The sequence below is a fragment of the Aythya marila genome, assembly GCF_965140915.1.
Source record: "Aythya marila genome assembly, chromosome: Z".
Taxonomy (NCBI): Eukaryota; Metazoa; Chordata; class Aves; order Anseriformes; family Anatidae; genus Aythya; species Aythya marila.
The window spans coordinates 14,658,853-14,686,738 of NC_139080.1; the positions used below are offsets into that span (position 1 = coordinate 14,658,853).

General features: G+C 39.6%; 1 protein-coding gene across 2 annotated transcripts; it reads right to left on the bottom strand.

Moving 5' to 3' along the window:
- C6 (complement C6) lies at positions 1-26,813 on the bottom strand. Of its 2 annotated transcripts, none has more exons than XM_082783992.1 (19): positions 26,727-26,813; positions 26,392-26,490; positions 24,948-25,200; positions 24,066-24,222; positions 21,524-21,668; positions 20,706-20,847; positions 19,637-19,775; positions 16,788-16,988; positions 12,925-13,165; positions 11,772-11,894; positions 10,665-10,831; positions 10,217-10,442; positions 7,776-7,947; positions 6,737-6,848; positions 6,118-6,250; positions 4,944-5,135; positions 4,478-4,568; positions 3,313-3,554; positions 1-1,336 (listed from the first exon to the last, which is right to left on the bottom strand). In XM_082783992.1, exons 3-19 carry the CDS (start codon positions 25,103-25,105, stop codon positions 1,155-1,157), a joined length of 2,823 nt encoding a protein of 940 aa, XP_082640118.1. In that variant the 5' UTR covers positions 25,106-25,200; positions 26,392-26,490; positions 26,727-26,813; the 3' UTR covers positions 1-1,154. The 2 variants fall into 2 exon arrangements, with proteins under 2 accessions (XP_082640118.1, XP_082640117.1); XM_082783991.1 differs by having other exon boundaries at positions 3-1,336; positions 24,948-25,105.
- Positions 26,814-27,886: the final 1,073 nt, after the last annotated feature.

Here is a 27,886-nt window from a genome sequence, read left to right on the forward strand (position 1 = left end):
CCCAGACCATTGCCATCATATTAGTATAAATCTTCCATTGGAAAAAAATAAAATAAAAAAAAAAATAGAAAATACAGAACTACAAGAGCAAACCTATCTTTTTATTAAAGTCATTTTTAGTACATTTTAAGCAAGAAAATATAATGCTTCATTGTTTTTAGCTGAAGGATTCATTGCTTCTCTTCCTTGAGCTCCATCCAGTTGAAATTAGCTACTGTAAATTGAGAGAGATTGGCAGCATCCCAGATGCAGAGGTATAATACCTTCTTGAAGGGGAAATAATCGTTTCACATTCAGCCCACTCCCTGCTTGCAGGTGACTCTGCCCAGATTCTGGATAGGTGTGACAGTTATGCATAAGGCACATTATTCATGGATGGACGCTGTTTGGATGCTCCCCCCTTCCCTCCCCCCACTCCGATTTTCATTGTTTTGCTGACTGCTGGTGGAAAAAAACTGTCAGCCAGCTTTCCCCTGCTTGGAAGGCAGGTTTCTAATCCTCTGTTTTGTAAAATCCTGAGCCTAGGGCTCAAAACCAACAAACAAACCCAGAAAGCAAACCCTTCCTCCCTTCAGTTACACCAATTAAAAAAAAATAATCTCATACTTTTGAAGAAGACTTCGCTCAATCACTGTGTATTTGTGGTTTTCAGTATTTTGTACTGCTCCCTGAATTTGCATGGTGAGTGCCCATACGTGTAGCCTCTGTCATGGACCTGTTAGGTGTCAGAGGGAATGTGCAATGATGCTGAAGTGCTTGATTTGCCCAGCGGGCACTCAGCCAGCAAGATGACCAGGGTGCAGAGCAGTCACCAGTGCAGAGAGGGAGCAACAAATGGCTGAGGAAAGGAAGTCTAATCCAGCACCAGGGAAATGAGAGGCAGCATTCCCCTTCTTCTGTGCCCATCTCTCACTTGCCTCCCTCTGCCCATGCAGAGTTAATGACAGTGAGAGCAGTATCCCCATATCTCAAACCCCACATCATCTTCATGAAATAAAAAACCCACTGCCACCATTTTCCCACTAAATGAGCTCTATCTTTTTTTGCATCCTTTTAGATCTATTTGTCCTTTCATAACTAGTCAAGTTTTCCCCAATGTGGTTTAGCCCATGCATAGTGGGATGGTGGTGGTGGCCACCAGGAGAACTGTCAGTTTACCCCCGGCAGCTCCCCTCCTCCAGCACCTCCAGTTTGATGCCAGAACACTTCATGGCTGCCAGCATGCAATAACCAACTGTCCTCCTTCTCCCTGTTGACTCCATCTGGATGCAGTGAAGCCGTCTGTCTTCTTTGGGACACTGGTAAGGCATCAGGCAGGAGCACTGGGTCTGCGTCTCTAGGAATGAATGTGTTGGAGATTTAGCTGCAAACGTCATAACTGAAAACATTTTATACCGTGACAACATTTCAGAAACCAACAGGGAACAATGCTATTGCAGATTGATACCTTAGCTGAAGGGCCTATAGTGCATGCACTAGGTGATAGGGTATCAGGAGTAGAGTAAAAAGAAGTTTTAAATACCAGGTTTTGCAGCAGTGGCCTATACAGGAGCAGAAATGAACTATCTAACTATTTTTATCCACTGGTTTTCCCTGACCTTTATTCTAAACAAAAAGATATTAAGTTTACTTTCTGTTCCCAATTATCTTTGCACACAATGTTGCTGTGAAATGGAGTCTTAAGGTCCGTATTGTGTCAGCTCCTATTTCATTACAGCTCCCTTTATGAATGTTAAGCTACCTGCTGCTGGCCTGTGGTAAACTCAGTCCTGCCGGTTATTTCATTACCCATTTCTGATCTAATCAGATTCTGACTCTTTATATTCTTTCCCAGAAATTCCCTAGGCAGGAAACCAAGTTTCTGCCTTTCCTACTTTAAAACATGAAAAACATGCATTTTCCTCAGTTTAGCTGCTTTCATATGATACTGAAGTATTTTCTGCCTCTGTGTTGATACCAACTACTCATTCTCAGGAACATCAAAACTTCTTTTTCCTAAATGTTTGTGCATATTCATGGGAAAGAAGACTTTCGTGAAGACAGTGAGGAGGAGAGTCCAGTTCCAACCTCATGAGTACCCCAATGAAAGCTTATATAAAATACTCAATGTATTTTTTCTCCTGGTACTCTTGCTCACCATCATTTTTGCTTGCTGAACAGCACTTCTATGTGAGTCTTTGAAAAAAACAAACAACAAAACAAACAACAAAACCACTGAGGTAATGCTACAGGATCCAGCCTTAAGCCAATTTCACAGTGGGAACAGATCTAGACTTCTTACAGGTTCTGGAAGAAATAAAACCAATGCTTTTTTAAATTATAGCCACCTACCCAGGAGCCTGAAGTGCCTGGAGGCTCCACAACACTGTGCCCCTTGAGGGGCACACCTGGTCCTGACCACAGCTTCAGCCCCACAAGGAGCAATATTTTGTGCAGTACTTTTAAGCCACCTACTTCAAATCCTGTGCTGCATAAATAATTTTGCAAAATGGGGTTTTAAGATTGCTTCTCACTGCTGATTTTTTTTTTTTTTTTTTTTTTTTTTTTTTTTTTTTTTTGTGAGCAGTCAAGGTGTGATAGAGATCGTGTTTGTCTCTGGAAGCAAGTGGAGGAATGAGCGTGGCTGCCACTCAGACTTTTCCTGGCAGGCATGTGATATGCGTGGAGCCAGCCAGCACCTCAGACATTTACAGGAAAACCCACTGCTCTTATCACCCAGTTACAAAGTAAATAGCCAAGTTGCACAACAGTGTTTATAAAATAATCCTTTTAGGAGTTTCACCAAACAGCTTAGCTAGTTCATTAAAACTCCTAATAAACACAGCTTTCATGTATGGGTATTTGCAATTTTTACCATTAAAAACCCATTAAGACTGATGGCCCCTGTCTTGCTAAGTAATTTTATTATTTAATTTTATAATCTAATTATATGGTATAGAGGGTGTGGCTCAGGTTTACTCCTGAAGCACAAAACGATGATTTTAGTAGCCTCACAGGGAATAGGTGATAAAATTGCTGATTACATCTCTGTGATTACAGATTAAGTTCCCTTAATCTTCAAGTTCCTTTTGTCCCTTACTAATGGAAAGTGGCAACACTACACCACTTGTGCCTAAGGGAAAAGGCACATACCCAATTGTAACACATTAGCAGGGACATGGGACTGACCACACTTCCATACTCTTCTCACCATAAACTGGTGAAATAGACTGCAATGCCTGTAAATTCTCTCCTTAGAGCAGTGAAGGAGCCAGCATGTTTTATTTTCAGTGCCTAAGGGCTGGGATAAATGCCATCATTCAGAAGCCATACCTGGACAGTACTCCCAGTCATAGCAGGTGTCATAGCCGCAGGGCACTTTCTTCATGCTGTTTGTGGAGAGCTTTGCCCTTTCAATAGCCCAGCGTATGTTGGTATTACCAAGGCAAGGGCCAGCATGCAAGAAATGAAATGACTGCTCTCCAAGGCACATTTCAGCTGAATATTGACAGCTGGACTTTGTCACGTTCTGTTCAGAAACAGCATGTAGTACACAGATGTCTTCTGAGTAGTGGCTACCCCAAGAAAAAAGAAAAATTATTTTAGCAGGCTGTAGAACAAGTCCATGCTTCTAAACACTCCACCAGCATATGATGAAACACAGAAAAAACATGGCCAAGCTGGGTATCTGTCTAAAGACTTAAGGCTATCCCAGCTACTGCAGTATGTGGACCTTGGGAAGCCCCTGATACAGCATAGTGCTGTGAGGTGGGGAAGTTTTGATCCCATCCAAGAGATAGGAAGTGAAAGACATTCCTGCACAAGAAAACAGGAGTTGCTGTTGCCTCCTCAAGGCACGGGATACTTCCACAGACCCTGTGTTCTCAGCCTGATAGTAGCCCAGCTCATATTCAATACATGTTCTTCTTTCCATCTCCAGCCCCACATGACCTCCACTCTGGCCAGTCATTTACTAAAAATCCTCCAGGATAACCCTCTATTAACTTAAAGGCTCAAAGGTCTGTGCAGATTGTGTTCTGTGAGAGACAGTAAATCCAAGTTTTACGTGTTTTATATGATTTTGAAGTCTGAAATATGCAATGTATTTTGCAGCATGTTCATCTGAAAAGTGTGAATTTAAAGCACAAGGAGTAAGACCCATTACAGGGAGGTGATGACAGTGCCTAGGAAGTTGAAGGAAAAAAAAGGAAGAAAAGAAAGAGTGGGAATTTCCAGTAGCAGGTGACAGTGGCAACAGAGTAAAAGGACACACCATGGTGTGACATTAGGTTAATGTCACTGTGCATTTATTTCACAGACCTATAAAGAGGGCTGTAATTTGAATATAGAGGCATAACTGGCTAGTATCTGAACAGAGACCAGTAACCTTGAGTTTGCTGTTGCCTTTTGCTACTTTTTGTTTTGTGCTCACAATGGACTCTGTCTGTCACTGGGGAAACGGTGACTTTTATATTTCTAATGAAAGCACTTAACTTACCCACAGTCCTCTTCTGGAGACATACAAACACACTCAGATCCAACCTGTTTTTGACCTGGATCGCAAAACCCTCTAATCTTAGTTTGTTCGTCTGAAACAAGGGAAAATTCTTGTAACTAGCAGCAAAGTGAAACAAAGCTCTTTGCAAGAATCGCTGCAAAAACTTGAACAAGATGTTTCAACAGAATGAATTCTCCTACTTTACTTTCACAAAGCCATGTTAATACAACTGTTTTTTTTTTTTTTTTTCCAATAATAGTGTCAACATCTCAGCTTCATGATTAAAGTGTACAGTACACTGCAAATAACAATTCAGTGTTGTAATAATTTAGTGTTATTTTGAAAAAAAGTAAAAGCAAAATTAACGAAGAGTTGCTATACTTTAAAAAAAACAGCCAGTTACTTCCTAGTTCTAGCTAGCTATAATAAACCATGCTGTGGATAATGCATTTGCAGAGATACTAACCTTTTTCACATGTAATATGTCTCAAAACAGGTGGGATCCACGACAGGTCTTTTCCACAAGTGTACTGTTGTTGACCAGTGACTATAAACCCAGCTTGGCAGCTTAGCCTCATGGTTTCACCAATGTCATAGTGTTGCTTAAATGGGGAAATTGTGACACTGTCAGATATTGGTGGCCTGAGGCATAATGCGGCTGTAATAAACAGGAAAAAAAAATCTTGTTGTTTTCATGGTGTAGGGATATTTACAGCAAGTCATAATGCCTCAGTTGAAGAGCCATGAAGGCACTCACAATAACACTTAACAGCTGACTGACATTCCAAACTAATATTTATCATAATTAAGTCTAGAAATTTTCAGTGCACTGTCATGTCAGTGTATTTTGTAAAAATACTTTTCAATCAATAACTGAATAATTACAATGAATTTCTAATATATGCCAATAAGAGTAATTTAATTTTAAAGTTTGTTAAAAATAAGGCTGACATTTACAGCATTTTTTTTTCTTTTTTTTTAATAAATGAAGTTATAAACAAAATAATTAAAATGAATGGCATTAGAAAACTCATAAGTATATTCAGGGAAATTATTTTGATAAAATGAACACTAAATAATCAAATTACACTGAGTTCCAGCAAGCTGTTGGAACCTCTCCATTTAACAAGATCAGCTCAGTTCTGACCCATAACTGTTGACTGGACTGTAAATACTTCAAGGCCTTGATTTATTGTGGGGATTTTAAAGGCAGTGTAAAGGTGATTTAGAAACATCATCCATGTAATATAAAAAGTGATAGTAAGGTTCCTTCAAGAACACTTTCTTCAGCATAACTGTCAAACTTAAAGATTATCTATGAAAGTCTGGAAACAGGAGATGAGTCCTCTCAAAGATACTTAAATCTAGATGAGAGAAGGACCTTGCAACATCTGAGTGTTTTCTGAAGCAGTTAATGTTGCAATATTCTTACAAGGCACATAACAGCAACACTTTTGAATTGAAGAGGAATGATGTAGTGACTCAGCAGGTTTTTGCCAAGTCTAGTGTGAATGATTAAAATACCTTCTTAAAATGCTACCTCTTCAGATATCATTACAGATTCTCTTGTTAAAACAAATGTTGTATATATTTCTTCCACCTGTTTTGTTGCAGGGACAAGTTACTTTTCTATTTCTTACGTTGGCATTCAACTACTTGTTGTGTCCAGGTTTGATCAGGCAGACACCGAAGGAACTGATAGCCACTGAGAACATGACCACTCACACAGGCAATTTCAGCTTCTTCCCCAACATCATACAGGTTCTTTTCATTCTACCAGAACAAACAAACAAAGTAAAAAGCCCACAGTATTTAAAAATTAAAAAAATATATATATATAATCTGCAGTAATAAAAATAGACATTGCCAAAAGAAACAATGACAATATGTGCTTGCTTTTCCTTCTCTGAAACAGGAGGCATCCATTCATCTAAAGAATGTTTGTCTGGCTACACTAATTAATGCCATGGTTACAAAAGAAGTATTCTTAGTATTCACTGTTTGAAATGGATTTCACGTTGCCTTTGGTTCAGTTGATAGTGGACCCTGGTGAACTGCAGTCCCACAACACAGCATGTATACAACATGCTCACTAGCACACTATGTAAAAAAAAACAAAACAAAAACAAAACAAAACAAACAAACAAAAAACAAACAACTAACTAACTAAGTAAAACTATAATAAATTAAATTAAATTAAAACTGCAAAATTTGACAGCTCTGCAACTACTGCATTTTCCTTCCATCTTTTATTCTCACCCTTATAAATCCATTTTCTGGTGGGTCTGGCCTGGAGCATCCAGACTCAGGTTCACCAGTTATGATATCCTCTTCTCTTCTTGCCTCATCATCATTAATACAGGGAGCCCCTCTAAAAAGTAAAAAAATGCTGTTAAGAATACATTTTAAGCAGTCACCTAGAAAAAATGGCAGAATGTCAGAAGCTTTGGACAGGAATGCTCAGAGTATTTTCCCTGTAAAAACAACAGCAACTACAGAGCAGATAGCATGGTCATAACCCAACTGGTGCTATCAGACAATGGTTAAAGGAGGCTGGTTTCTATCAGTGTAGAGCTGTAAAGCTTGGTGTCTGAGATGAGTAAAAAAGAATCACACAGTCCATTGCTTTTCATCCTCTCCTGTCTGCTCCAGAATCTCCTCTGTAGTCATTACAGCAAGGATGATGAAAAACCTGACTCATTTTCTCATTCTGCCTTTTTTTTTAATTTTTTTCCAAGAGAGAAAATGAACCCGTACAAAGTCTTGTTCTTGAAGAGGTAAGAAATACAGCAACTTTCGAGGCTAGAGTTATGATTTCAAGTAGAGAACTTGCAAAACTGGTATATCGGGCACAATCAAAGCAGGAATATGAAAAATTTGGTAGTTTCAGTGGAATTCTCTGAGGCATTGAGCTCAGACCTAAACTTCTAAGAGAAGAGAATGTGGTATTTAAAAAAACAAAAACAAAAAACAAAAAAACTGCAAACTCCCATGAGTGGAAGTAGATGAATTCTCAATGACTTTGGACAGGAAGTCATACAAAACAGCTTAAGAGAGCTACAGTCATACTTTAGTATGTAACCGATCAGCCATTTTCTATGAATAAACAATGAATAAATCCAAACCTGAAGCAAACTGTAATGATTTTCAAATATTTCCTTCTCTCAGCTCCTCCCACAGATGTTCACACAGGAGATCTGCCTGTCTCCTTTCTCCCTAGTAGTCACAAAATTGCCCTGGAGGGCTCTGTAACTCTGCCTTACGACTACAGAGGTCTTTTGATCTACCATCTCCTTACTTGTCCATGAACACAGAGACATGACAGTCCTCCTCTTCTTCCTGTTCACCCTTGCAGGGCTTTCCACCATTCATCGGGGATGGGTTATTACACTCCCGGGTCCTTCTTCTCTTGAAGGAAGTGTCACATGGGCTCCATTCAGACCAGCAACTCCAGCGGCCATCTACAGCATCTGCAAGAAATAAAAGAAAATCCCGTCTTTTGATAAATCTGTATCATACTTAGTTCACATATGAGGGTAAATTCATGATAGCCATTTCCAGGGGACTCAGCTAAATTCCAGGTGTTTCATAAGAGCCTAAAACACACCTTCCCTTTCAGTTTTGTTTGCAAATCACATTTAAACCCAGAAGCAGCTTATTTTCTACTTCTATTGCACACAGAGATATTTGAGTTTTCATGGTACCAACTACCATTTCAGATAACCCATGAAATGATGAGCTATCAAATTAGATATGAGTTCTAACACCAAGTCTAAACCCCAAGTCTACCTCCCACACAAGCTAAATTAAAACACTACTGTCTTTTTTTACCCACCAGGGTATTTTGTCTGTGCCATCATGAAGGATTATATAAGGATTTTTATTTACACATTATATCTTTTCTGCATAATATATATTATCTACATTCATATCTATAACTGCATACCTTAAATTGTTCTTTTCTTTCTGAGGTCTATAGTTGCCTGTATCACTTTCTTTTCCTTCTGTCCTCTTTTGGTTCTGTATTACAATAATAATAATAACAGTAACAATAGTAATAATAATATACTGAAAGTCTCTTCTTTTTTCTATATGTATGCCATTAGTGTCAAAATCATTCAAAAACTGCTTTTGTGTGAAATTGTTCTTTATTATTTTTGAGAATAATGATTATGATCCCTATCCTTAAGACATTTTAAACTGATTTTTCCTCCCACACTGTAATAAAAAAATCTTATATCCATCAGCTATTTTGTCTTAAGCATAATAGGCTATAGGAAAACTAACGAATGAGTTTATTAATGTGTCCATCAATTATCTTTGATCTCATTTTCAGTCTTATTGATAAACAACTAATTTCCTATTATCTTATTAATGTAGCTAAGGAATATTTTAACATGTCTTGCAATTTCTTCGATGAGCTCTGCCTATTCATTATGATTTTTTTTTTTTTCTATTTTTAATCCTCCCTATATTTTTATACTTTCTGACCATCACCATAGGATACGAAGTGCCATGGATTTAGTAAGGAAAGGTTATATCAGATTTATCTTTGACAAAATAGCCAAGGGATTTTCAGGTAAAAGGTATGATGGGAATTTATGATATCATGTGTGTTTTGGAAAAATATGATAAGGATAAAAAAAGTTAACAACATCAAAGACCTGTCACAGAGTGCCGCTGTGACCAGTTCTTCCCCCACCTGGCTGATGCTTCCCTGGCCAAAGACTTCCTGGAGTTTTAGAGGGAAAATGAACAAACCAATGCTTATCCTAATATCTTGCTAAACTCCAGCTGTCTTCTGTGTGTGCTATCCAACAGATAACATCACTGAGGTTTTAGGTTGTCATGTCCTGCCTACAGAGTCTGAGAACCATGAAAAGAGCAGCCCAGAGAGAAGCAGGACAGGCTGTTTTAGGGTGAATCCTTCAACATTTCTGCAATGGTCTCAGCTCTGGTGGCAAGAGCTTCTCAGTTATTCTAAATTCAGGCCTACATAACATTGTATTAAGAAAAATAATTTTTGATAGGCATTGGAAACATGATTTTGAAATAACAAGGGACAGAAAGGTTCAGGTATTAGATGGCAATTGCATGAAACACTTATATGCTACATTTGAGTTGTGCATCAATAGATGCATTTATTATTTTGCAAATAATTGCATGTATAAATTTATAAACACATTTCTAAAATCATTCAGGTTTTGATCACCTCCCTGGTCCTGCCGGCTGCACTATTCCTGATCCAAGTCAGGATGCCATGGGCCTTTTTGGCCACCTGGGCACACTGCTGGCTCATGTTCAGGTGAACATCAACCAATACCCCCAGAGCCTTTTCCTCTGCACAGCTTTCCAGCCACTCTGCCCCAAGCCTGTAACGTTGCACGGGGTTGTTGTGACCAAAGTGCATAACCCAGCACTTAGCCATGTGAACCTCATCCCACTGGCCTCTGCCCATTGATCCAACCTGTCCAGGTTCCTCTGCAGGGCCTTCCTGCCCCCTGGCAGATCAACACTACCCCCCAGTTTGGAGTTGTCTGCAAACTTACTGAGAGTGCACTCGATTCCCTCGCCCAAATCATCAATAAAGGTATTAAAGAGGATGGGCCCCAACACTGGTCCCTGGGGAACACCACCGGTGACCAGCTGGATCCAGCCAGCCAGCTGGATTTCACTTCATTCACCACCTCTCTCTGGGCCTGGCCAGACACGTATCAATGGCAGTATCTCTCCACACACCTGAATCATAACCCGGAGCACGGATCTCACAGTTCTTGCCGTAGGTGCCAGCCTGGCACACACAGAGGCACTCCGTCCCAGAAAGCACGGGCTTGCCGTTGTTGGGGCATGGGGCACACTGGCACGGGTCAAACCTGGCTGCATAGTCCCTCAGGGCTCTCCTGAGGTTGTGGCGCCTGGTCACGGCACACGGCACGTTCTTCACCAGGTCCACAATGGATGACACCTGTAAAACAGCTAGCCAGTTAGCATTTACCTTCAGTTTAGCTATGTGCCATACCTTGTCATACATTTCCTTTGTCATACATGACAAAGGAAAGCACACACTATTTTTTATATCATGCCCAGAAGTGTGTGAACATATAATTCATATCACACACAGCATCATCCTGATTTAAAAGGCAGGAAACATCTGCATAGCTCTTTGAAAAATCAGTGTTTTTCTTACCTCAAAGTCAATCACTATGGGATTGTCCTTTGTTGATTCCAGCCATGTTGTGAAGACTGGGTGCCCTGGAAAAGATCCCTTTTTCTCCCAGGCCAGAGCTGCAGCAAATTCTGACCTGCCACCTTTGACCAGAGAGATCGACTGTTCAGCTGACTGCAGAATGGAACCTGAAAGGAGATTTCAGCACAGAACTGTCAGAAAAAGGCTTTCAGAGAAAGTGGATGTAACATCAACATTACAACAAAAAGTGTTAGAAAGGATAGAAAGGAATATATTGTCTTTAATTTTACAAAGTTATCCTTGGAAGAAAGGAGTCTAAACTCATAAAAATCCTTGTTCTGTTCAGTGGTGTGTCATATTTTGCCAGAGAAGGATGTGCAAGACTCTCACCACAGAGATATAACCATACAGAAGACTTGTGTAAATTGCATGGGATACAGCAGGCTTCTCTAGGCAGGCTCTTTAGTCCCAGAAGTAAATGTCTGGGTAACTGGATTGATCATAGAAAGAGTGCAAAAACTGTGGAGGTTAGGAAATCCTTTTTAGTGATGCAGAATGTGACTCTTTCCATTCTTGCAGAAATTGCACCAGCTGTCTGCAGTTTGAGACACATTCCCACATCTAGGTGTCTGCCTTGCATGAGGAAGGTGGGAGGGGAAGGGCAAGGAACATTATTATTGCCCAACTATCTCCGCAACCCTGAACAACCCCTAGAGAAGATCAGGGACTTGGCTGCGATCATGTTTCTAGTTGTGCCCACTTCCCACTTTGGCACACCTGGCTCTGGGGCCATGGGGAATGTTTGTCAGATCCCTCTCATGGGAGATGTTTGTCAGATCCATGACTGCTGGGAAGAGCCAGTGACACTGGATCTCAAGTGACAGTGCTCCAGAGCAGAGGATGAGCACTCCTACATCATAATTTCTTTTGCTAGCAAGATGTTTCTGATGCTTGCTTCAGGAAAACAGTGAAACACTGGTTTCTCTGACAGTTGTAGAAGAGCATTGCTAATTCAAAGCTGGGAGGTCACCTGGGGTGCCTTGTTGAGGGGGGTGGTATCTCTCAAAGTAACTAACAGGATAACAGCCCTGTTATCAGCACAGTCACCTTCATGTTTCACAGTCATCTTGTTTGTGATGCATCTGTTACTGACTTTCTTCTTCTTTATGAAGAGCACACGCCACGATGTTTCTGTTCGGATACAGTCCATTGATTCATCCTCTGACAGACCTAGAAATACCAGAGCAGCAGCTGTATGACCCTAACTGTGTTACATGACCACATCATGCCCTAAGTCTCACCATCAAGTTGAGTCACCACAGGTCTCCCTGCTCACTAGTTTCTTTCTGACTTCTGTTCTTCACTCAAGCTCCTCATGCACCACTGACCCCACTGCCAGTGGCTCTTCTGCTCCTCATCTCCCTAGTCCCATCAGGCCATGTTCACCCTCTTCCAAAGTCCTTCTCCCATTCCTGTCTGGGTATTTCTCCCATGTCACCTCTTTTGTGGTATCTGACACTCCTTCTTGCTACTGGTACACTGCAGAACAATCCTTTGTTGTTCACAGCCCAACCACACTCTCCCAAGGTGCTGCTTTGCAGAAGTTAGAGGTGGTGGGAACAACAAACCTTTCTCTGAGGTCGTGGCAAAAGGCTGTCCCTGTTCCTGCAGCACTTTGGGCATAGGGCACTAATCGGTCATCACTGCTGCAGGTGCCCACTTCCTAGGTGCAAACAACATTGCACTGAGTTATACCACATCATTCAGGTATCCTCCTGTATCTATACAAGTTACAGTGATGGTGTTAGGTTTCACAGCTTTTAACCTTAGATTTCCAGTTCTATAGTGTTGTTTTTTCATTTTGACATGGGAACAGTTTCAGACTCATTTTTAATCAATATCTATAGCTTTAATGACTGCAGCTCAGAAAATAGTACTTATGTCTCTTGGACCTCTGTCCCACACTGGGGTATGTTGGAATATCTCTTCCTAGTGTCACAGGACCTTGATCTGAAGGTCTTAAGAGGCGTCCCTGAACACAGTGATGTTTACCGAGGAAGGAAAATCTTGGACTTTTCAAAATAAAACATGGAAAAAATTTTCTTGCCTTATATTTGGGCAGAGTGGATAATTCCTGTGTCTGTGAAAGCCTAAAGGATTTTTGTTGAGTTTGCTATGTGGTGTAAGTCCTAAAACCAAACAGTGATAAGAAAAGCTGGCAAACATATATCACTGTATTTTCTTGTTGAGGATTACATACCTGAGTTCTTCAATTCATCTGAACTGTACTGGTAAAGAATGTCATAGGAACCACCCATCTTCCCAGCGGTGTAGTAATGAGTGCCAAAGTCATCAAATATTCTGCTGTATAAAGCATAGTTGTACTCCAGGGGCAGGTGGTTAAGTGCTTTTAGAAAGACATCTGAAAGCTGCAGATCTGACTCTTTCATTGTGAAGCTTGCAACAGAGATGACTTTATGGACTCTAACAAAGTTGGAATTCTAGAAATAAAAACAAACAAACAAACAAAAAAGGAGAGTCTTAATAGGCAGTTAACTGCAGAAAGTAGAGTGGCCAAGAGTATGTCCTGAACTGCACTGAAAGAATTATTTCATCCTGTCTGTTGTGCTGCTTTAACCATGAGTAAATGAACACAAGCTAGCCATAGAGTTCCCAAGAGCCCTGTGAAGTTCTTGAAGACAATGCTCATTACTGCTTTACAGTGTGGGAGTATACATAAGAATTCTTAAGCACTAGAAAACATAACTTTCCAACATAAGAATTCCTAAGCACTAGAAAAACAGTAAAATGATTCCTGCTGTAACAAATAAACCTGAAATTGGTAAGACACCCATAAAGCTAGGAGGAAAGGCTGCAGTTTATAAACATCTGTGGGCTGTTTGAAACTAATCCTGAGTGGGTATTTTGTGTAGTGCCTCACTGCCATGAAATCTCAGACACCATTTATCAGTCTGATAAAACTACAACCACAGGAATAAAGATCTCGTTCAGTTTAAGTGTCAGGCTGTTAATAGGCAAGGGCTGGAGAATGATATGAGAAGAAAAAAAAGCAAAAGCAAAAGTTCAGAAACTGGAAATGTCACCTCTTACATTGAGCAATCTCATGTTTAGAGACAGCTAATTCCTTTTTTTTTTTTTTTTTTTTCCAATGCTAGAAGTTGTTAATGTGGGAGTTTAACTAAAAAGAGAGGAGAGAAATAGAATACTGAATGAAGAAATTTATAAAGTGGCAAAGAGAACCAATAATAATAATAATAATAATAATAATAAAAAGCTGGAGCAAAGAGATCAAGAGCAAAAGGAGTGATGGGAAACTGGAGCAAATGAGTAACACAGATAGAAAAAATCATTATAAAAAAATGATACATGGGTTCTTCTGCTGAATTTTGCTTCTGGTACATTTTTTCTGCTCCCTTTCAGTCTTCAAGCTCACTTGGCTTAGAAGACACAAGGCTGCATCTAAACAGCGAGTTTATCCAGCCAGGACTCATCAACAAAACACATGAACTGGAGCTCAGCTCTCAGCTATGCACACCTCTACACTATTCGTTTCAGTGATCTCATTTGCACACTGGAAGATAAGCTAAGGGTGCTCAGCTTTCTGCTGCATGAATGGAAGAAATAGGGTATGTAACAGTTTCCAGACTGTACTCAGCTCCTAAAATACCTTGTGGTAATGCCATTTATAGGAAAAGGACTTCCTTTGGGTTCTGGTCCTGAATTTTCAGCCGTGGTGGCTAACATTTCAGTTATGCACAAAATTACAGGCCATTTTGGCAAATACTGAGTCTAAATGCTCAGTTGGATAAGATGCTTCCACATACCAAATGAGAATTTTTGCTTAGTGTACATCTCACATTTACATTTTCTGCTACTAAAAGTATCTTAAGTGCTTTTCTTACTAGCAATTCACCTTATTCCATGATTTCTGTATTAAATCGCTGAGACTTGAACAAACTTGGAAGCTATTATAGAAGAAATTCAGGAAACTGGATTTCAAAGTCTTCAGTTATTTCTGGGCACACATCTAAACATACTGGTACCCCCTGGTGTCTGTGGCTATCTTGACCCATTAATACCAGCTATTAATACAAACTATAGTGCTGTATAATTCCCAGAGATGTTCAGCCAAAAGAAATGATCAAAATCAAGTGTAAACACTCAGATAGTTAATTTATTCTATAAAAACTACTCCAATTAAAAAAAAAAAAAAAAGCAGCCAAACACAAGCTGAGATGGGCTGATGTTGAAACTGGTAGTTTTAATTAATTGGACAATTTCTAACAAAGTAGAGTTTCACCAGAATATACTGGCTAATTAAGTGATGTTTAATTCCAAGCATTTTAAGCACAGCTGCCATGGAATTATGCCCATCCATGATGCCTGACATCTCCAAGGATAGGGAAGACTTCGCACCTTTCAGCCCTCAGTTTTTGAATTGTGGTTCAAGCCATCAAACTCAATTAACTGCAGCCAAGAATACTAGGAACTTGAGCTAAGGGGATGGGCACAAAGCCTGGTTCAAGGCCCATGTGACTTTGACTGACTGCAGAGCACATGCTATCAGGCAGGTGCTGATGTTCCAGTTTCTGAACTCTCTTCCCAATCTTGAAGCAACATGGAGTTCAACAAATTAGACAGCATAGGAATTTGGTAACAAAAAAAGTGAAGAAAACAATGTATAAAAATAACAGCATACAGCAGGAAGGGCAAGATTAATAAAGTAGTTCATAGTGAAGCATGTAATATAATGTTCCAGCCTCACCGTAAGGGTCTTTCTGTATGGTAGGAAGTAGAGAAGAGTGGGAGCTGTTCACCTGGGCTCCCTCCACAGCTCCATTAAGACACTATTCAGTGAACACACATTCATGTAGAAATCCACACAGTTTCTCTTCATTGATACAAAAGGCAGGAAACTATCTGAGAGGCAGATCTCTGTAGAACTGCTGTTGTCTACAGATATGCAAGATGAACCACCCTAGATGGTTACCTTAACATAAGCAGAAGACCTCAGAGAGATCATGACAAAGTGGCATACTGGAGGACCTAAAGGTCAGGTTAGCAAAAGAATTATGGCAAACAAATATAAACTTTAAAGCATTGTTTTCATATTTCATCTATTCTAACAGGGAAAAGTTCAAGACCTTTCAAGTCACTTGAGCTTGAGATCCTGGGATGGTTATGTGAAGCCCATGTGCACACAGTTTAAAATATAGGTCTAAATTCATGGCAAGGTCTGAACTCTTGCCATGGACATACTAAGGTGGGATTTTAACCTGTTACATCTAGAGCCAACAGCTCTAAGATATCAGATACGTGGGTTTCTGAAATTGCAATGGTCAAAACCAATGTAAGTCCAAGAAACCTTCCTCATGACAGTTTTATTCAAAGGAACATCTGATAATTTCTGAATTAATCTAGTTCTGATGGGTTCTTCAATAAGAAGACACTACTCTACCAAAATAAACTTACCAATTCTATAAAAGAGCAGCCTGATCTGTATATACGTATCTACATGGGAATGAAAGCAAACAGGTTTCCAGTAGCCAGAACTTTAGTACAGATTAATTCAGACTAGAAATATTGAACTTTTTAAGCAGTCAGGTTACTTACTAATTAGGACAAGTTAGCAAGGTTCACAATAAAGTTTCTGTCATAGGAAGAAAATTTAGACTCGTATTTTTGTAAAAGACGCATTCTAATTTTATTACAACTCTTGGGTTTCAACAAGCCTTAATTGTGGTCTGTTCTATGGCCTCTGCCAGGCAGAATTGTAAACAAAGCAATACTTGATCCTTTACTGACATTAAATTCTAGAAGTACGTGCATCTAATATGCCACAGTATTCCTCTGCACTAAAGGGGTAGAATTTTATGGGAGAGGGTTGTCTATTCCTAGAAACTTTTATCTTGGTATATTATTTCAGATATTATTTTTTGACCTATTTTGTTTTCTGACCTTCCTTATGTGTTATTCTAGCGGTTTTGTAAAATGTAATGCCAGTGCCTTGATAATGGACAGTGACCTTTGATAGCTCAGTTCTCCAAAACACGCAGGTGGAAACTCAAGGAAAGGAAGAAATTGAAGGCAACATTCAATTACCTTTTCTTGTGAGGCTTTTATGGCTTTCTTGAAGGAAGAGGATGATGTGACTTGAACCCGTTTCTTTCTTGAGAATAGTATTGGGATGCTAAATCCTTTTCGAGAATCATGAGCGGATGAACTACTTTGCTGATCATTGTCACTCAGCTGAGTTAAATCTTTGTAGAAATGTGATTTTACATCATCCTCTTCATTTGTTACCTGGAGATTCAGTAAAGCAAACTGGATTTGCCCAAATAACTTGAAACAAGCCAACCTATTAAACAATGAATTCTTGACATTTTCTGGAAGAAACAAGCCTGATGTTTTTTAGACTTGCCAATAAGCTAAAAGCTGTCCATAAAGGAAAATACTACTACTACTACTACTAATAATAATAATAAATTGAGTTAATAGGTGAGATACATAAAGGATAAGTAGAATTATGTACATTACAAGAAAAAAAAAAAAAAAAAAAAAAAAAAAAAGCATGTATCACTTTCTTTCAAAAAATTTTTCACAAAATTCCCTAGCTCCCCTGATCTGAAGTTTAGGAATAATTTTCAACAAATATTTCATCACACTTTTCAAAGACTTTCAGAGCTACATATTACTTCGATACTAGGAGTAAGTCCCATTCCCATGGCTTTTATAATGTACATCACAAAGAACTTGGTGCCTTTTTTTTTTTGTTTCTTCTTCATTGTCTGCTAGAAGAATGAAAACATTTAATCCAGGGGGGAGTCTTAGAGCACACCTGCAGTGTGAGCACCCATATTGCACGATGAACTAGGGATAGCGGAAGGGGAGCAGGGGATGAACCTGCCAGATAAGCTTGGTAAGTCTCAGTGGTAATGTTGTGCAAAGCAGTATCACAAAGATGACTTCAGCATCAGTTCAGAAGTAACTAATTTCCCAAAACTTGGGCAAACCCCTCCCAGGATCTCCAGGTGTTAGAAGGATTCAAGTTTTTCCTTTTAGGCTCACCCAACAGGGCTGCAAAGGACCCTGAGCACTGATGTTCATCCCCCTGATCCAGTTCTGTTCTCCAACAAGTCACATGCTTTTGCATGAAAATGCATCTGAGTTGAAAGCCTGATCCCGTGACCTTTCTATACCAAAGGCAGTTCTAAATGTTCAAAAATAGAGGTGCAAACCTAGTGAGAGTCACAAACACTGAACATTTTTGCTGATGGACATTAATAACAACATTAACCACACAACTTTAAGGAGGTGTGGGCAGATCTGGCTGCAGTGGACTTCAGTTTGCCTACAGCAGCCCATACAGCGCTGTGCTCTGCACCTGTAGCTAGAACAGCACTGGTATCACACCAGTGTTGTGTCTATTGCTGAGAAGACTCTCCTCAAAACCCCAGAGCCAGCAGGCTGGGGGTGGGCAAGAGGTGGGGAGGGGACATCACGAGGACAGATGACCTGAACGGACCAAGGGATATTTCATAGTGTGTGATGACACATTCAGCACTAAAAGCTGTAGAAAAATCAATAAAAGCTGGGAAAGGAGAAGAGTGGACTCTCGTTAAGAAAACATCTGTCCTCATGAACAACCACTATGTGTATTGAAACCCTGCTTCCTGGGACATAGTTGAACATCAAATAATTGTTTTCACTCTCTTTGCTTCCACATGGACTTTTCTTCTTCTTCCTTCTTTTTTTTTCTTCTTTTTTTTTTTTTTCTTCTCTCTTTTTCCCTCTTTCTTTTCACTTTATTTAAATTATCCTTATCTCAACCCATGATTTATTTTTTTTTTCCATCATATTTTCCACCTTCTTTTGAGGAGGAGGAGTAAGAGAGCCATGTGGTAAAGTTTAATTGAACATCTGTGTGAAACCACCACAGCAAAAGAAGACTTGTTTTCTCAACTGAATATTTCTACATGTAGTAATTTTTCATCACTGAGCAAAACAGAAGAATAGCTAAACCCATTAAAGTTTCTGATGAAGAAAAAGAATGAAACGGATCTCCTTTGTTAAATTGCTTCTTTTAAACTAATAATAAAATCTGACAGCAGTTGTGACAAACATTAGCAGTTCAGATTTCACACATTACTTGAGCCTTTTTTTGTGTCCTGCATATCTTACTTCTCAGTGCAGTAGCTACTTGCTTCAGAGAGCCTGTCATATGTATGCAGCCAGATGTTGTGCACTAACCACATTATTCATACTATTTTCTAAATAACAGTGTCTAAAAATCTAAAATATATTATTTAAAAATCAGATTCAGGGATTTTGGAAAAAATATAAGCCAGCACCTCTTTGTCCTTGGCTTTTCCTGCAAAACCCCTTCCCAGACCATGTGTTTCTTGTCTTTCTGCCTGCCAAATTTAGTATCTGCCTCCTCTTCTCACTGCTTGTTGGAAGGGTTGAAAGGGGAACAAGCAGGATGGAGGGGCTGAAATTGCTCAAGGAGGAGCTTGTCCCAAGGCTGCAGATGACTGAAAGGGAAGCTGCAGCTCGGAGAGCTGTTGGTACAAGAAGGACACAGCAGTGATGCTGAAATGAGTTTTGGACTTGATCAAACCTCTGGCTAGATTATGTCCAGGTTGGGATCAAGACCCTTGGTATCAAGTCACAACAGAGGCTTGTCATGAGAAGCAGGAGAAAAGCCTAAATCCATCACATTGAGTCAAATATCTGGCACAGTAGGTAAAAGCAGACCAGAAAGGCACAAGTAAGCCACCCAACACCATTCAATTCATCCCATTTTTACACATCACCAGAAGCATGTTCAGGCCCTACCACATTGAGAAATCTTGCCTTAAAACATGCAGTACTTCTTAAGACTTCAGCACTTAACTTGGACTACAATTGTGACAAGGGTGTTTCAGCTAGTATTTGTTGCTAGAAAGTACCTGAAAGCTGACACCCTTCAGGTTTGCAGGAATACGATATAATATCCTTGTCTCATTACGCTTCACAGTTCTGCATTCTCCTCCATAGAATGAATTGCCAAGGACTTCCCCTCGGCTCTCTCCTGACAGAATGTGAAATCTTAAAAACAAAAACAAACAAACAAAAACAACAATTAAACAATGTCAGGAAGACATAAACTTGGATTGTTCATTGGAATACAGCTGTGTTGAAGATACTGTATGCTTGAATGAGAGAATATGAGTGTAAAGGTAATGTTACTGTTTTGAAAGAAATTTATCTAAAAGAATTTCTAATTCACATTGATTTCACCTGAAAAAACACACATCCAGGCTATAGTAGCAATTCTGTTTTATAATTTCCAGTATTGCCTAACCTTCCAGATAACACCAATGTCAGTGTAAGACTTCCCTAGACAATTGCTTTTACTCAAATAAAGAGGTCAAAAATGGCCTAGAAAAATGAATAAGCAGTTCTCCATTTCTAGCACAAGTGATATTTCCAGAGTGCACTAAGTTCATTCAAAACCAGAAGACCTAGGACATGGTCCATGGCATCCCTGCCCATGGCAGGGGGTTGGAAATAGATGATCTTTAAGGTCTCTTCCAACCCAAGCCATTCTGTGATTCTTTGTTTAAGTGTCCAACTGCTTTTGTTAGTAGGCTGGAAGATATTATGGTTAGTGTTGTGAGAGGTGTGTCACACACAGTCACACATCTGCAGAGGAACATTCACATTTCTGAAGTTCTTTAACATAACTGAGCTGTAATTTGCCAACATGTGATGTTGCCGTTGCTGTGAGGGCAGGCAAGGTCCCTCAGACAGCAACGTTCTCTGATGGCTCCTCAGCAGCAGTGCAGAATAGGACTGACAAATGCAGCAGACAAATTCTAGCCTGACAGTTTGGTTGCATTCTTGTAATCTCTTGCTAGTTTTAATTTGAGACATTATGTGTTTGGAGATACTCTCACATGAGAATTTGGGTATTATCTAGTTTATGTAAATTACTCAGCAACAATTTCATGTTTATGAAAAGCAAAGCTGGCTTACCCATTGCCTATTAATTGCACGCTGGGGATGCTTTCAAACCTTCTGCCACACACTGTCTTTTTCCTCCCACAATTTCTTTCATCAGAGTTGTCCCCACAGTCATTTTCTCCATTGCATTCCAGTTTTTTTGCAATGCAGCGACCTGCATCAGAGAACAAACAGCAGCAATAATCCTTATGCGAAAATTCATTGCATCTGAATGCAAAGAATTTCAAAGAAAGGCAGTTTCTTTCCCTAGTAAAGGTGTAAGCTTGCAGCAGAAATTAACAGTAAAGCAGTATAAAGTCTAGATTACTACAATAAATGTAGTTGTTTCTATTCTACCAGTTTGACTTGCTTGAAGCCACAAGGCTTAGGTTAAGTTTTAGCAAAAGGTTATGAGGATAAAGTTATAGAACCTAGTCAGGTATACTTAAACCAAAGCAAGTAAGAAATACCAACATTTTGCAGTTTCAATAAAAATAGTGCAATTTTGGGTTCAGACAAACTGTATGGATATGTTTGTGTTGGAAAAAAAATGTGCAAAAAAAATATGTCATTGGAACAGTGATACTTTCTAGCTGCCATGATTGTGCTGACAACCCAAGCTAAAGATTGCACTACCGTGAATCATTCCCTTTAGCTACAGGAGAAACTGCAAACATAAGCTCCTACTAACAAATGTAAATCCTCAAATAAAGATTTCTCCCTTCCCCTTTCCCTGGAATTTGTGCAGGAAAATCATTTTATTATTTTTTTTTTCTTTTTTCTTTTTCCCCTCAAGTAGAGTTTATTTACTATTGAATAATGCAGCAGTTAATCTGTGAAGCCATCATTACCACTTTCACACTGGAATTTATTCTTGCAGTTGACCTCCACTATGTTGCAGATTTTCGCTGGAAAGCAGGGGCGGGAATCCACCAGTTGCTCAGAGCAGGCCTGACCCCCAAACTGAGATGGTCGCAAGAGTGTTCGAACACGAAACTGGATGGCAGAAGAAAATAAAACATTTTTGGAAGGCAGAAGAAATTAAACTTTTTTTTTTTTTTTTTTTTTTTTTTTTAAATGTTTGAGCTCTTTTGTAGCTGATTTGCCCCTCAGGCAGAGCCACATGTCTCTGTGATGCTAAAACTTCGTTGAAATCAGAGACCTGGCGAAATTCATTGGCTGATTTTTCCCTTACATCCTACCACATCCTCATCCCAGGTAAGGCACGTAGGCACCTGAAATCCAATACATTGAGAGCCTCAATGGCAGAGCACAAATAATGAAACATTTGACAACATGAGCTACATCACAGCAGGAATGAAAAGTACAATTCCAGCACATTCAGTCAAGGAGGTATGGTAGGAAGTTGTGTATGAACAGGCTAGTGGAGTTTTTTTTCATGTTTTTATCACCTCTGTTGAAATAGAAATACCATGACAACAGCATGTATCCTTATCCCAAAACTAGCTGGTTTGGTCCCCACTCATGGGACCTCTTTTCTGGGGAGAACTGGACAGGACAGAAACTGTTCTTGAGTTTCTATAGTTTTTATATGGGAGCAAAATCTCAAGCTCATTTGGTTTTCTGTCCCCAAATTAGAACCCCACTTGCAGAATAATGATGCTGAAGGCTGCTAGAAAAATAATGCCAGATTTTCATTCCACTTCAGTGGCCTGCTAGTGAAACTGATCTGCATCTGACTGAACTGTTGTTTCCCTAAAAAAGGGTAGGATTTATTCCCCATTTGATAACCAGTTCCTTTTTTTCCCATTTGATAACCAGACTTAATTACTGTTTCTGTGGAAGGACCCTGAACTAATCAATGCAGAATGACCTTCAAGAAATAGCAGTAACTCAGTGACTATAAATGGAGGGTGCATGGAGCAGCACCAGACCATCTAAAAACAAGATAACCACTCCATGCACTCCATTTGGGATCTATAGCACTCATTATATTCTTTGTGTGCGCTTTAACCTCTTTACCCCTCCCATTCACTGGGAGCCTGCTTACACTAGTCTTCATACTCATCTTGAGGTCACATTCTCTATTCTGATGGCTGTTTATATTTATAAAGGTCAGAAGCAGTGATCTTTATAATTTGGATGAAAAAAACAGATTAGCTCATAAAAGCACTTTTTTTTTTTTTTTAGAAAAAAAAAGCAACTAATACTTTGCGTCAATATTTAAAGTTAATAAAAATGAACAATTCTTTCTCATATGTGTAGGTAAGAAACTCTACAATTTAACAAGAGGATACTGATCACAAAAATCAGTTTGAATGAGAGCAATATGCATTTTCAACGCTTGCAGTTTAATTGCTGTTTCCCACCATTTCTACCCATTCTGTTCTCACTCTCCATCCTGACTGCAGGATGGGAACCCCACAGGGTGATCCACATCTCAAATCTAGAACTGCTTCTTCATGAGCACCCAACACCATGTCTTTCTTGTCCTGCACTGGCATCAAGGTACGTATATACATGTATATGTGTAAAGATATACTTATGATACCTAACAGGCATTTTGTTATTGCTCTTCAGGTGTGGATTTCCGAAGCTTCAGAAGAGCTGTAGGCTATGTCTGCGCGAACACTCAAAGCTACTCTTATGGTAAACCTCAAGCTCAGATCCACCAGCCACATAACTACCCCAAACAAAATGTGCTCCACTCCCTATAATCTTATATTTGACAGGGCTTGGTTTCTTTAGGTGAAACCTACTTGAACCTGCCCTTTCACCCTTTCCCTCTCTGCCAGGGAAGATACACTTAATTCCTAACTCTACCATCAGGGAATAAACGCAGGCCCAGGGACTTGGTCACTGGAGCATTTTGTTCTATAGATATTAAGCACACCAGTTTTGTGTAGGCTAAAGGCTTGGAGAAATGGTACTCTGGATTTCTTGACAGCAATCTCAGACAGATCCTGACCATCAGTGTAAGATATAGCATTTCTAGCCAGTACTGGTTAGGATTTGCCAATTAACTCTTTTCAATGCATAATTTGATCCAGTTATTTTTCATCTTCAGAACATATAAAATGCTATGCTATTTTAAAGATCACATGATTTGGTCCTGCTTAAACAGACGTGTAACCTTTATCTTAATTTATCCTTTATGTAGGAAACTCACTCATCTTTAATAATGACAATGGCACTTTTGAAGGAATTTCTCATGAATGGATTTACACTACTGAATTGCTCCTTTCTGTTTTGATTTACTTATTTTAACTTGTTCCTTCCAGCTCCTACTATTATAATTTATAACCAGTTGCCCATATTAACTTAAACTGTCATTTTGCAGATCAAATTTTCTTGAAGTTGAATATCTGAAAGAAAGAAGGTTCTTAGGTATAATTTATTGTAATTAGTCCACATAATGCATTTTCTACCTACTTGTTTTTTAATGCATGGGTCACATTCTGACCAAGGTCCAAAGTCTCCAAGTTGACAGTTGATAGGACATGTTTGCTGGTTACAAGCACGAGATTCCATCTTTGTGCACAACCGGTCACAGAAGTTTTGGTTATAATATTCATCCATTCTTATTTGCCTAAAAAATGTAATTGAAAGAGGAAGGAAACAGAATGTAGATGTTCTCAAACTGTGGATGAAGGCTGATAATGCTTTGAACCCAATAAAAACTTGAATGACAATAGGTAGTTGTGGAATGCTGATTGAAATAAAAAATTCAACAATGCCTTGAATATACAGAGCAGAAAATTTCACTTCATCCCATCAAGAGAATGGCAACAGAAAAAGCCAGGATTGAAGAAGGGATTTCCAGCAAGTGTAGAGTATACCCCTGTACTGCATCTAGTTTGGTGCTGCTGAACATTTAGTGGTCATTGCAAAATTGTTTGTACAAGGAGCAGCTTTCTGTAGGCTCACCATGCTGGAGCTCTCTCCTCCCACAGCATTGCAGTGCACTGGACACCTGCCCTGTTTGTTCACAGGGTCTGGTTGCTCAATGCCCATTGCTGGCAAGGCCATCATAGGACCTGGCTGATCTTTCCTCACTATGCATCTTGGCAGAAGTAGGTACATTTGGAGGCCCTGTAGGATTCTACAGGCAGTTTTGTAATTTTTAAGCCTTGCAGTTAAAATCCACTAATCTGCTAAACATTTAGATAAAACAACTTTTCTTTCCCAACATATTACAGAAGCTGGAGCTTCAGGCACAGTCCATTCTCCCCCAAAGTGATTTATTTTATTTTATTTTATTTTTTTTAAGACAAGAAGTAGAACCATAAAACTAGTAAGACAATTTGGCCCTACCTGTGCCTTGTCTGTGTGCCATAATTGCAGGTTTTTGAACAGCTGGACCATGGCCCCCATGGGTAATGTTCACAGTAGCACCCTTGGCTGCTGCCAACCACCAGGCTCAGGAGGATCAGATGCAATAGCAAAGTCTTGTCCATAGTGGAGGTGTTCATCTACAGCACACGGACAGGTAACAAGAGCTCAGTAAGCTGTAGCACTCACAGCTATGCCTGTATCTTAGTGACATGCCTCTTCTGACTTGCAGGGTCTATAAATCATTTTCACAGTAAAAAGTTACTAAGCAGTGTACGAGGAATTTGGTGATAACACATGAGAAGGTATGAAATAAATTAGTGGTACGTGAAGAGACAAGATGTCAAAGGCTATTCATCAAGGGTTTTTCACTTATTGAATACAAATCACGACTGCATGGTAATTCTATTTAAGAAGTTGTTTATCAATCATATTGAATGTGACAAAGATCTGCTACTGCTCTTTTTTTTTTTTTTTTTTTTTTTTTTTTTTGAGTGTTCTCAAAAATATTTTCTAGGAATTCAAATAAAAGCATGAGACCATTTTTCCTACAGAGCATGTAAAACAACAGAAACTTAAAACTAACTAGCCCCAACCTATTGCCAATAAACAATTTGTTTTCATGTGTCTATGATCCCCCTTTGCCTAACTGCTTTGCTGCAGTGAATCCTTCCTTCATCTTTTTTATTGTTCTTAGTTTAGAATAGCCTGTCGAAACTGCAAACCATCACTTTTCAAACCTCATCCAGATTCTTCACCAACAGCTGAAGAGAGACCAGCTAGCCTATTTCTCACTCCAGTGGTCAATCAAAATTTATTTGAAGAGACAGAAGGTTATAGACAGTCTCTGGGAAGGAATAACATTTAGTAGACTTGGAAAATAGTTTTCCAGTCAAACCGTTTATTTGCTGAAAAATGCAAAAGCTTTTTCCCCTCATCCTGTTACTGAATCAATACCATATTTTATAGGATGTTACAGCAGAACATAATAACATTGTTTTGTCTCAAAACAAACAAACAAAAATAGAAATATAAAAACAAAATTATTTATTTTAAAGCAATATTCTAAAAGATTGCATTTTGAAAATGTTGAAAAGAAACATGCAGTCATTTTCTACTTTAGTGTTTCTTTTCTTTTTTTTTTTTTTTTAACTGTGTAATACATGCTCTTATGGCTTTTATATCTTGCTAAGAAAAATAAATTTTGTGAAGTAAAGACATAGCTTCCTCCTTTAGTAAAGAAAGCCAGTAAAACTCCACACAGCTGTAGCAGTGAGAACTCTGCACTTTTTATGCAGTCATTCAATTAAAAAGCTTCTCAGAGATTTAAGTATAATCAGCAGAGTATAATAGAACTGAATACAGAGAAATCAACAATCTTTCCAATGAACCAAGAGGAGAGCAGGTAGAAGATCTTTTTCCTTACCTGGGTTCCTGGCTCCTCACACCAACAGTGCCAACTTAGAAGAGAGATGAAGAAGCCCTACAACACTCTCTCCAGTACTGTGTTCATTCCTTCACTGTGCTTTACATAAAAAAAAAAAAAACAAACACTGTTTATTCTCATCTGTTAGCAAAGCTCCAGCCAAACAGTACATGAGAAATCTGTCAGCAACTATATAAAAGTAAGTGCATGTAGAGATAAATTCAACTTTTTAATGAAAACAAACAAATAAACAAAACAAATCAAAACCTCAGAAGCTTCTCCATACTTTAAATTGCATGCATTGAAGCTATTTAAAAGTTTCCTTATCAACTTACTGTAAGACTGCTGGCTGCAAAGCCAGACAACTTTGCAGACTGGCACAACTTTGGTGTGGTTTGCTGCAGGCTCTAAAATGAAAGGTTGGAGGTTTTGTTTGATTTGGTTACTCGTTAATGAGGGCAGATCCACCCTGGTGATGGGAATGGTTGGCACAAAGCAGCCTCTCCATCAGCGAGACCCTCAGCAGCAGGTGTTGAGGGCGGATCCAGCCTGGTGATGAGAATGGTTGGCACAAAGTAGCCTCTCCATCAGCGAGACCCTCAGCAGCAGGTGTTTTCTGGAGAATTTCAGGAACATCTCTCCACACTCCTAGCTACCCAACATGAGAAGAAATACAAATGTTTGCATTAGGCCACAATGGCTCAGTGCACTGCAGTCTCCTTGCAGAGCCTGATAGAGGTGTACCACCTCTCTGCTCTTAGTTTGAAGGCAAAAGAGTGAGAATCTGTTAAGCTGGCACATGCTGGTAATTCATTATTGCTTTCACTAGGAAACAAGAGCCTGAATAAGCCAGGGTAAAAATACCTGTCTGACGCTGCACCCTCTCTTAGGGGGAGAAAGCTGGTTTCTGAGAGAAAGCAAAAATCCAAATACATTTGTGGTCATTTATGCCTCCTTGTCTTTTGCCACCCACAGTTAGCTCTGTGTTGAGTGCTTCTGCTTGGCCACATGGGCACCAGCCTGAGACCCATAGAGAGCAGACACAGCCGTGACCAGCACAGAGGATGCCGTGTGCCTTGAAGGAACAAGTAAAGCCTGGAACAGAACCCAAAGCCTCCCAGATAACTGACATGTGACCCACCTGGGGAGCAGTGTACTGAATCCTGCTTCATCTCAGCAGGCTGGCAGAAATGTGTCAAGAAGTCAGAGTCCTCAAAACACATTCCGCTGTTTCACAGAATCACAAAATAGCTTGGGTTGGAAGGGGCCTTAAAGATAACTGGTTCCAACCCCCCTGCCATGGGCAGGGACACCTCCCACCAGACCAGGTTGCCTAAAGCCCCATCCAGCCTGGCCTTGAGCACCCCCAGGGATGGGGCATCCACAGCTTCTCTGGACAGACTGTGCCAGTGCCTCACCGCCCTTTGAGTGAAGAATTTCTTCTTAATGTCTAATCTAAATCTCCCCTCTTTTTGTTTAAAATTATTCCCCCTTG